This window comes from Oculina patagonica, chromosome 11 (genome assembly GCF_052425735.1).
Source record: "Oculina patagonica isolate OP01 chromosome 11, crgOcupat, whole genome shotgun sequence".
NCBI classification, from domain to species: Eukaryota; Metazoa; Cnidaria; class Anthozoa; order Scleractinia; family Oculinidae; genus Oculina; species Oculina patagonica.
The window spans coordinates 12,304,829-12,316,024 of NC_135768.1; the positions used below are offsets into that span (position 1 = coordinate 12,304,829).

Below are 11,196 nucleotides of genomic sequence, written 5' to 3' on the forward strand. Positions count from 1 at the left end.
TGAGAAAAAAATTAAGGGTGAAAGATCGAGAGGGGGAGCTCTGTTATAACCAATCAGAAAAATTTGCCCTGACATTAATTTTTGATAAAATGAAGATGGCGCGCGTGAAACGGAACCAAAATACAAAATCACGAACATCAAATACGACAATTATTTCCCTAATCGACTTATGAGACTTTTGTTTGTGTAGAAAATCGATATGACAATCACGAAGGCCATAAAAATGCCCAGGTCACTGGGTCAAGCGTGATTGTGGTGTCAAATGAGAAATATATTCGCTATGAATGTTACTGATGATCTTTAAATAGCAAACTTAAAACCGGTACCACACACATTTGTTGTTTATAAAAGCCATTTTTACTCCACCAGATGAAAATTGAAAACGACCTCTTGAAACGTCTTTCATCTCGTAGGTGATTGAGTTGATTGGTTTATGTAGTCGCAAGTTTTTCGGACGCGTTTAGGAATGCAGCCCACAGTGAAACATTGGCGATAAAAGCGTCCAGATAAGAGGATCTTGGTCCGCGTGTGATAACAGCTCAGCAAATACGAAATCTAAGACATGAGTCGCGTTTTCTTACTTACGCATTACACGCCCCTCGGCGCAGAGATGTCAGCCGCTTGTAGGGAAGAAAGCACTGCCGTTCCTGCCGAGGACAACCAGGACGAAATCTACGAGGTTGAAGTATTTAAATCGCAAATCGTTACTGTGGCGTCGTGCGGCTTCAAAGAGGACAGAGGAACTGTGGAGAATATTCGCTATAAAAGCTGCGGAGACCCCGCTGTTGTCTTACAATCTAATGGCGCGGAGAACTCGAGCGAGGAAAATAATCACGAAGAGAAAAAAGCCTCCGTTGTTGCTAGCAGTGCAGAGCATAAAGCGAGACGATTTAAGCGGATTTCACTCCCTCAGTGGCTTCTTAAACCAAGCAGAAAAGCTTCGCACAATTCATCCCGAATACGAAGAGTGAGCGGTCCAGGTAAACATAGAATTCTGCGCATTAACTCAGCACCGAAAACACTTGGAAATGGAAATAACTTTGCTCATTACAGTTACGATGATAAATTCAACATTTTCCAAAAGAATTCTTCGAAAGAGAGAGTTCAACAAGGTAGCCAGTCGGATTTAAAACCGGTCAAAGAATCGCGAAAAATAAGAAGGATTTCACTGCCAGCGCACGTGTTGGAAGTGGGGTCAGTAGAGACACCAATGCCTCGCACGCCTGATCCACCTAGAAGGAAAATCTTCGATGAATTAGATGAAAACTTTCTTCAGTCTTTGCGTATTAATGATACACATGCATCGTTAACAAGCAAACCAATTCCAAAACAAGGCGCAGCTACCGAGGAAAATCCAACGGAAAATGATCCTACGGTGACCGCGGATGACCAAGAAAGCAAGTTGGCGCCCACGCGTGGAACGCGCGAGGCTTCCGCGCAGGTTAAGAATGCGCGGAAAGAGAGCTCCGGATCATCACCTTCTAGACTGGCGCGCCCGACGCTTAAATTGCACAAGTTTCACAACCCGGACAGGCGGTGTTGGACACGGTTCACGTGACATTTTTCGACCAATCATTTGTCACCTTGGTGGAAGCAATGGCGGACAATTTTATCGCGGGATTTTAAGAAGGTCTCATCTTTTTCGTGCGATTCCGGCAAAACTTTAACGGTTGTTACGGATTATTTTATTGGAGCTGAAAGAATAATACCTAGGCCAGTCATCTGTCAAGTTCTGAATTAAGGGAAGCGATTTTTCTCTCAAAACTAGTCGATTGAAATCATGCTATATGGTAAAGGGTTGTTTGGCGCAAGCGTTCGACGTCGATGAACATTTGCTCATTTCTTGACAAACAAGGATCAGTACTGTAGATTATTTTTGCATAGAACTTAAGTTCGATAGTTGAACTTTAAGAAAAGTACGGTGGGCCCGGGCGGGCCCCGCCGTTTTAACGGTCAAATTTGGACTTGAAGTTGGGGTTTTTTCCTTGATATGTCACTCAGTTCTCTTCCATTTCGCGGCATTCTGCGGGAGTTGATGGTGTGATTTCTGTCGATGTTCTTACAGGACAAGGGCTTAATTTGGTACTCCCGTTCATGTGTATTTATATTTTAATGTTCACTTGCCATTTTTGTTATTGTAGTGTTTATATCATCCTTTTGTTTGGCCGATATTCGGCATGTCGGAGCGATTGCCCAGCCACAGGCAGTTGAACTATAATGCTCCCGCAGTCCCCGAATAATTATCCTTCTCGATATCCTTCGCTCAACATGCTTTATGAATGAGAAATACACATGTATTACACTTATCGGCTTCGCGCAACACGCTTTAGTAAGAACGAGAAATTTGCATGTATTCCACTTATATATACTTCGCGCACTCGCTTTAATTAAGAACGAAAAATATACACGTATTCCACTTATCCTTCGCGCAACATAAACAATGAAAAATATGCATGTACTCCACTTATCCTTCGCGCAGCCCGCTTTAATAGAACGATAAATATACATGTGTTCCACTTATCCTTCGCGCAACTCGCTTGAAGAACAAGAAATTCCACCTATCTATTCAAGAAGACGAATATTAAGTGTTTATATCATCATTTTGTTTGGCCGATACTCGGCATATATATCAAAACGGCCGTTGGGCCCTCCAAGTAAAACAACTCAGCGAACTGCGTTGGCCAGCAGTACATCGACGTACTTCATTCATTACTCAACATTTCTGAAAAGCAAAGCGCCAAAGATAAGTTCAATTTTAGCCCGTTTACTTCGATCACAAACGTGCTAGAATCGAATAATATTTCCAATAGTCGACGAACCGCGATGTTTCGAATCCAAAATATGAGTTGTTCCGCCGTAAAATATCGCCTTTATGAATCCAACAATACGCATCTATGATCATCTATAGGTGCTACTAGGCTCGCGAAAGATTTGATATGGATTTCCTCCGATATTTCTTTCAGCATTGGAATATCTTTGCACCGCGAGGAGATGTTTACAGATCGGCGATCAGACGATAATGAGTGCAATTGAAAATTTATTCCGGCATGCTTTGCGAGTCGTGTCCAACACCGCCTGCAACCCGGACATATTTTACGTGCCTTTACCGGAGGATAATTCGCAGAGCTTAGATGCATTATCCCACAAACTATGCCGCGCCCGCCTGATTGAGCCAAAAAACGAAAACTACATGATCCAAGAGTGTGTCAAGGAGGAACTACAAGCATTCCTACATGATAAACAATTCTGCAGTCGGTCTTGTCAACAATGGTGCTTGGAGCTGAGCCAAAACATCAAAACCTGCGTGCACAGGATGAAGGACTGCGAGAGTAAGATTGCGTGCGTGGTTTACATTGGCGCATTACGTGGGTATGGTGTTCACGCGGCGGCTCAGTGCATATGGACACCTAATGACGACAATTTTATAACAGTTAACTATAAAAATCACTCCATGATCGCTGTTGCATCGGTTTTAGCAATTAAATATGCTTGATTATCTCTTTCAACGATTCACAGTCGTTGACACCGAGATATCTCGCGATCTTGACAAAACTTCAAAAGGAGCGAGGCGCGTGAAATGACTGAAAAGACTGAAAACGGCAAAATATAACTGTCGATCAATGTGGCATTTTCGTGATCTTTACAAATCTATGATCATTACCACATACCTATACTTCAATTAGTCTCAAGAATGTAGTTAAGATCATATTTTACAGAACCTGTACATTAAATAGTCTTAATACAGCAGTATTATTTACAATATTTACTGGAGATCAATTTCAAGATCTTTTCATAAACAAGATCAGTTTTCGGAACTGTAAAACGTTGCCCCTAAATCGCAGCTTTCCGGCTTAGAGTATCATTTTCATCAATTTACTACCTATGATTTATCATAGTAATTTTAGAATCCAAATTGGAGCTCTAAAAGCCTGCGAGGTTCCAAAAGTTACAATCTTCGAAAGTAGCGATTCTCCGCTCCGAAAGTAGGGATTAAAACTCACGGTTGCTAGTAAACCCTGTAAAAGCCATCCACTGAAACAACTACGCTCCGAAGAAAGAAACCTCAAACGTATGTTTGAAGAAACAGTTGAAACTGTTAACACTATACAACTCGAAAGTGTAGTACCAAAAACACAGAATGGTTTTTTTATTATCCTTATTTTTGACTCGCTTCTTTTCAACTCTGTATAAAGGACAAAAACAGATTCCTTCGAATTTTATTGAAGCAATAATTAATAACGATAAGCAATCAGCACTGTACTCCTAGAAGCAGAATCTACCGAGGTTTTCTTCGCGCGTTTTGAACATTTGGGTATTCGATGCCAAATAGGACACATAGTATAGGTTAAACGGTTTGTCACTGACTCTTTGTCGTTTTTTTGTTAGAGGTTTCGGCTAATACTTAAGCCTTCATCAGTAATGAAAGCGAATTCAATTCAACTCCTGACTACCCGTATTCGATATTTAGGACACATAGTTTCCGAAAACTTCGATTTTGACTAGATAATTTTGCTTCTAGACACTGTCAGTCAATCTTGGAAATAACTATGCATTATGATATCACATGAGATGTGCCTTCAAATCAGTGTTAGATGTTGCTGAATTGATACTCAATCATTACCTCGCTAACCTTGTATCATGTATGACGTATTTTAGGGATGATTTGGGGGTATTCCGGGTGGTGCTCTGAACCGTTACCTTACCGACTTTCCATTCTTCCCTGTAAACCCTTTCTTAGGTTAAAACAGCCTTCAAACCATCCCTTATTCAGTGCGTGTACCTTTCAAAAGCCTAGTAAGGAATAAACATGCACAGAGTGGATTTCTGACACGGTTGCGCTGTCATTGTACGGTGTACATTTGCGAACCTCATTTGCCACAAACCAAAACATACAGGAAAAAACATTTTGACTTTCTTTTTTCATTTCTTTGATTGTACTGGTTAGAGTTGCTGTTAAGGCTTCAATCTCTTTCTGACTTCTAATTCTGACAGCAGCATGTTGGAATTGTGTGTCGATGTTTCTATTCTCAACTTTGAACTCGTGAACCTTGTTTCACCTCAGTCTGTTTGAATATTACATGTGAACTGATCATCTTCTTGTGTTTTTGCCGTTGATAAATTTTATAGTAGTATAAGGCGGGGGTTCACAAACAGGGCGTATGCGTTGGGGTGCAAGGGGTGTTTATGGGGTGCTCATAACGTCATAATCCCCCTGGGGATGAGGTAATTTCCCTTTTCGGAGGATGACGTCATCGGGTAAAGGGGCGTATGCGCAAGGGTGTTGGGACGTTGATGACGTAATGGGTGACCAATTATGGAGGATGACATCATAGTTTAAAAATAGATAGGATGATGTAATAAGATATTTTTAGAACATAACATCATGCAATGGTGCCTCCCCTCCATTCTGGTTTATTGTCAAAAATTAGTAGATATAAATATTTTGCAAAAATTATGATTTTAATAAGCGGACTTCATAACATGATAAAATAAACGTATAGTTGTATTTTATGGGGAGAAATATCAATGTGTATTCGCAATTGAATGTGTCTGTAGACGATAAATTACTTTATACTTTATTCAGCAAAGCAAAAATTTTCCTTCCAAAGTTGTGTAGTGAAAATGCGAAAAGTCTTTTCTTGCTATCGATCAGCAAATCGGAAAAAAATGAAGGAACGATTTTTGTAATCCTTTCTCGTGCGCGTTAATATTGCTCTTTCCAAACTAAAATAATCGAGTTATTAGCGACCATCAGCACCATTGTTTCTGTAATAAACGATCATCAGCTTAACTTTAATGACTACAATTTTAACTCGGGATATCGTTTGCATTTCACGATTTTGGTCTTTTACTTTAATTTTCTAGTCAGAGTAAAATGTGTTCACGCTCAACTAAATAATGTAAAAAATTATGTCCGCTTGGAATCCTTGTAACGGTTTCACTAAGCTGTTGTTTAATAGGTTTGAATCAACGAAACCAATAAAATTAAATACCTGATATGTAGTATGGAGACACGCGGGTTTGCAGCTTTTGCTGGCGTAAAATTATAACGTTAAAAACTATAAAGCTTATGCGCCAACAAGCCAAATCATTGAAGCGCATCTGGCTTAAGCATGAATATATTCATCGTATAATTGTTTGCTGTCCTGAAAAGAATCTTTTGAGAAACTGTGTTTGCCTTTAAACAAAAGCGTAGCTACTATGAATGGTTGTTGGTCAATGAAAAACTCATTTCACCATGCGTGGATTATACCGACATTTGTCCAGGAAAGTGTTCCAAAGCGGTAAAGAGGTATTTGCAAGAGCAAGAGGTATTTGCAAGAGCAAGAGGTATTGGAATTTGTTGATGCATGGTTTACTGAATGCTTGAAGAAAACGGAACGCACTTTTAAAAGTATGAAAACATGTGAAAAGAGTTGTTTAATCAGCATAGAAAAAGAACTGGGATGTATGCGCAATTGTAAATCTACGAATTCTTTGTAGTTTGTAATAGCGTTTGATTCGATTTGTTTGTCGCTGTTTACTCTTCAACTAAAATTGAAAAGTAGATCTGAGAACTTAAATTTTTATAAAGATGGAAATGTGTTATTCTCATTCGACAGTAAGAAAGTTTTCTTAAATCAGTAAAATGCGAAAATGACCTGCTGTGAGTTTGTTAACTCGAGTTTCTGCGAGATTTAAGCACTATTAGCTCTTTTCTGTCTGATTTGTTTTGCATTTGCTCTCCGTAGATAAATAAATCCCCGTAGGAATATTATGAAAGTTATAAATATAGAAATGTAGACAATGGGCAAAATTGAATCGAGCAAGGCAAAGCAAAAAGACAATAAAAATCTTAACCTCAATAAAATAGTGAAAATTATAGCTGCAGGACAACAAACAAACGAAGCCAAAAAGAAATTATTATATCGTATGCTGCAAGCAAGATGGATTACAAAGACCAAAAGAATGCCGTTTGGCAGGCACACGTGTCCTAGGCGACAAAAACACCAAGCAATTCACTGTAGACGTGAAAGAGAGCTATTTCGCTTGTTCGCTATAATGTACAGGAGGACAAAACGAAGCCGCTCCACAGAAAAGCCGCCCCCCACGCACCCCCCAGCCGGCCGAGAAAACAATTCAACCCATCTGACGGGCCGTGTTGTTTTGTAATCAGCAGTTTTCTTGCTTTCTAAAGTATAACCATGTAAAATTTCATAAAAATCTAATGACTGGTTCGTTAGAAATCGTGCGTTTTCTCGGCCAGCCGGGAAGCGCACGAAGAACAGCTCCTCCGCGGAACAGCTCCGTTCCGTCCTCCTGTAAAGTACTAGTAGGAACATAGGCGTACGGGCCGGGGGGGCAGGGGGGGCTGCAGCCCCCCCCCCCCCAAATTTTGGGCAACACAGATTTTTTGGGCAGCAAGAGAAATTTGGGCAAAGCCAGTTTTTAAGAAAAAATTTTTTTCGAAGATTAAACCTGAAGTCGGCGTGTTAAAAGCCAGTTCAATTCACAGATTTTAAATTCTTTTACTGTTGGGCACTGTACTGCAAATCTCTGTCACAGTTAAACAACTGATAAAGATAGTTTCTCCACGTTGCTAAATTTTACAAAATCGACAGCGAGATTCTGGAAGCCGAGTAGAAAATGTGCGTGAGTTTTCATAATGTGCGCGGAATAGGCTATATGACTGTTTTAGAAATGCAAAATGAGAGAATGATATATTTGCTAAGTTTTCAGCAGGGTTGTTTTCAGAGTTTCTTTACGTGGTTCATATCCATGCAGAGATACATCGTGTTCTGCTGAACGATCATTCAGTGCATTGCACAGATTGAAAACTTACCGCTGCAGCACCTGATGTGACAACAAAGTGTCAGTAAGGCCAAGTTAAAAAAACAAATGTTTCTCGTTCCGCCCGTTTTATTTTTTGGGCGGCCTCTTTTTTTATTATTATCTGTTTTTGGAAAAGTTAGAACGAACAAAAACCAACACTATTTACTTGTACTTTGTACGGAGTAAGGTATGGCATTTGTCTGCCTTTTAATTCAAACTAAGGCCAAAACTTTAAATAGATCCTTGTTACGCAGGGTCCCTATTGGATAGCAATTACCTTGCAGGATGTATTTTGTAATTTCGCTTCTGGTCTGGAAAATTTGACGAGGGAGAAAAAAAAATCGATATTCGAACAAGACACGTATCGCTGGCGACAAGATAATAAATAATTAAAAAATAACAAAAAAACGCGCCCGCCCGCTCTCTTTTTTTTTATAAAAAATCCGCACGAGAAACATTTGTTTTTTTTTACTTGGCCTAAAATATTACGTGTAATCACACTTATTAGCATTTATTGGTATATTCAAACTCTGTAGTCAACAATAACATGGATCGCATTGTTGATATCTACGGCCGTCGAAATGCTAGAGGCAGCTATTTCTTTTAACGTGTTTTATAAGCTCATATCGTAGATTCTTATGCAAGGATTTTTCACTTCATTTGTAAGCCTATGTTAGTGCATCGTATGACCCTCGTTTCCTCTCGACTGTTTCAAAAAAATTTGGGCAACTTGCGAGAATTTTTTGGGCAAATATCTCACCGCCCCCCCTGGCAAAAAATTGCCCGTACGCCTATGAGTAGAAAGTAAAGCATGAAAGCTGACGGTCGCCTCTGAAACTGTAAAATCATAAGCCATCTTGCTAGCAATCCAACCAAAAATCAGATACTTAACTTGTAAATTGAGCATCCTTGTTAGTCGTTACTTCGACAGGCTAAGCGACCAAGAAACTTTTCTTCACTCGTAGACGCCATAAGCGTAAAGGCGATGTAACTGCGTCTTCATAACCTAAAAGCCCGCGAAAATGTTACCGGAAGTGATAGTTGGAAGGGAATTTCACCGGAAGCTGGTAAATACTTACGAAACAAGCTATATAAAACCATTTATTTTTGCAAAATAAATATCCTTTTTACTTCTACTGTCATCTTGTAAAGTAAAGGTGTTCGCACCCAACTAAATAAAGAGAAAATAAGGTCTACTCAGTATTGACTAAACATATATTGTTAAAATCAAAATGAAATCAAAATGACCCTGTCATTGTAAGCGCAATTGTAAATCTATTTTTGCTGTTTGTTATAATTGTTAGGCCGATTTTGTTGGCGTTAATTGTTTGCAGTTGGTCACTTAACTAATTAAATGATTTTTTCGAAATTATGATCTTAACTTAATACGAAATTTTGAGGTGGAAAACTTTTAGAACCTTTTGACGTAAGAAAGTTCACTTTAAAGAAATGTTAATGAGTTGTTGTAAATTTTGAGTGTGAATTTTTCGCTCCGATAAAAACCCTTGGGAAAAGCATGTTAGTAAGGCCTAATTCCCTGTTTTTGGTCTAAAGGTGAAATTTTAACTTAAAAAAAAAACTTTGAGAAAGAAAAACGTTTATGTTTTTATTAGGTTATTTATTCTAAAAAATGTCTTCGTTCTTAGACTACAGTTTAAAGTATAAATATCCGAACCACGGAAATTTAAACATGTGGCGTTTTAATCAGTGATTTTTACGAAGAGAAGGGATGGGATCATTTGTACGCGCGCGCTCCCTCCACGCGCGTTTGCAGCGAAAACATAGAGATTGAATGTCCCTCGTGTCTCCTTTTGTCCTTATTTTGTCCTTTTTGTCCTTATTTTAACCTTTTTGTCCTTCAGTAGCGTCTATATTAGACAATGATATTAACAAACCTCTGTCATTTGCGTCAATATTTCATACCATTAACATGGTTAGAAGAGTTTGCCGTGACCGTCCGGTTCCGGGATGTGGAGCAAAATATCTCGTGAAATTATCTAACCATCTTACTAATGTTCATCAGCTAGACCTCAATCAAAAAAGAAATTGGCTACAAGAAGCAAAACTACAACCTAAAGTTAAAGTAATCATCTATCAAAACACTGAGAACAGCCAAGAACTTAAAGCGTGTACCATACCTCCGTCTATTCAACAACAAGGCATTGACATCAACTTCCAGTTATCTACGCCAGGAAAATCAAAGGATGTATTGAAAAACAGAAGTAAAGGCATTCAAAAAACAGACAAGACTAGCAAGCGGTCTAAAATAACAACACCTTCACATCTACGGTGGCTTTCTCTGCAATGTTTTTGCATAAACATTTGCTGTTGGATGACAAGGACATACAGTCTGTTTTTGCAATCTTTGTTTGAAGACATGTAACGTCAACGGCTATTAGATAAATAAAACTGTATTAAAAGAGGAAATTGAGTGTCTTCTTCAGTTTATTTCCCTAAAAACTGTAATTATTTACTAAAAAGATATTCAATTAACGTTTAGGGGTTTCGCTTAACACAAAGGCCTTACTATTTCCATATGATCGCAGACGATCGCAAAGGATCGCAGACGATCGCAGAATTGTAGGTTCTGCGATCTGCGATCATATGGAAACACACTTTTGCGATCGTTTGCGATCGTCTGCGATCGATCGCAGACGATCGCAGAAAATAGAACCAAGTTCTATTCCCTGCGATCGTCTGCGATCGTGTGCGATCGTCTGCGATCGTTGCGATCATATGGAAACACAATTGCGATCGACTGCGATCAATTGCGATCGAAATTTATCGGTTCCCATAATATCGATAATCGATCCCATCATTCAACACTTCTGCGATCGTCTGCGATCTTTTGCGATCATATGGAAACAGTTCGCTCTTCGATCTTTGCGATCACACGGTTCAGGAAATTTCTGTGATTTTGCGATCGTCTACGATCATATGGAAACCATATTTTTTCCGCCCCGCCACACTCCCCCCCCCCCCCACCCACGGGTTTTTTGCACTCTCCCCATTTTTTGCTCGCGTTCGTAAACCAAGATGGCGGCCCGTCGGACTGAACGATCCATTTCTACGACTTCACGGAAAAATAGGGGACTGTGAACAGTCTACAAATGTGTTACCGTTACCGTCATTTTTCAGATCGATATAACTCTAGCGGTGGTCATTTTAGGTTTTAGCACCCTAAGCGTTTAGGTTAAGTCTGCGTCCGAGCCTTGTGGTTTATTCCGGTTTCTTTAGCATGAAGCGACAAGGAGTATTTCTACTCCCCCCTAGATGGGATGCTAGTCCATCGTAGGGTTACCCTCCAGCATAATTTCGCCGGTACCCATTTATCCGGGCCATTTATACACCTGGGTAAAGACAGGCACTATGAGAGTTAACTCG

General features: G+C 39.6%; 1 protein-coding gene across 1 annotated transcript; it reads left to right on the top strand.

Annotated features, from left to right (window-relative positions):
* The first annotated feature begins 314 nt into the window (after positions 1 to 314).
* Positions 315 to 4,500, top strand: LOC144629982 (uncharacterized). Its single transcript, XM_078488244.1, has 2 exons — positions 315 to 1,521; positions 3,079 to 4,500. The coding sequence occupies exons 1-2, from the start codon at positions 563 to 565 to the stop codon at positions 3,491 to 3,493; spliced, it is 1,374 nt and encodes a 457-aa protein (XP_078344370.1). The 5' UTR covers positions 315 to 562; the 3' UTR covers positions 3,494 to 4,500.
* The last annotated feature ends 6,696 nt before the right edge of the window (positions 4,501 to 11,196 follow it).

Bases quoted from the DNA above. Each gene is read 5' to 3' on its own strand.
- LOC144629982 (XM_078488244.1), top strand. From the start codon at position 563: ATGAGTCGCGTTTTCTTACTTACGCATTACACGCCCCTCGGCGCAGAG. The intron at 1,522-3,078 runs CAACCCGGACAG...CAACACCGCCTG, and splicing joins CTTAAATTGCACAAGTTTCA to CAACCCGGACATATTTTACG.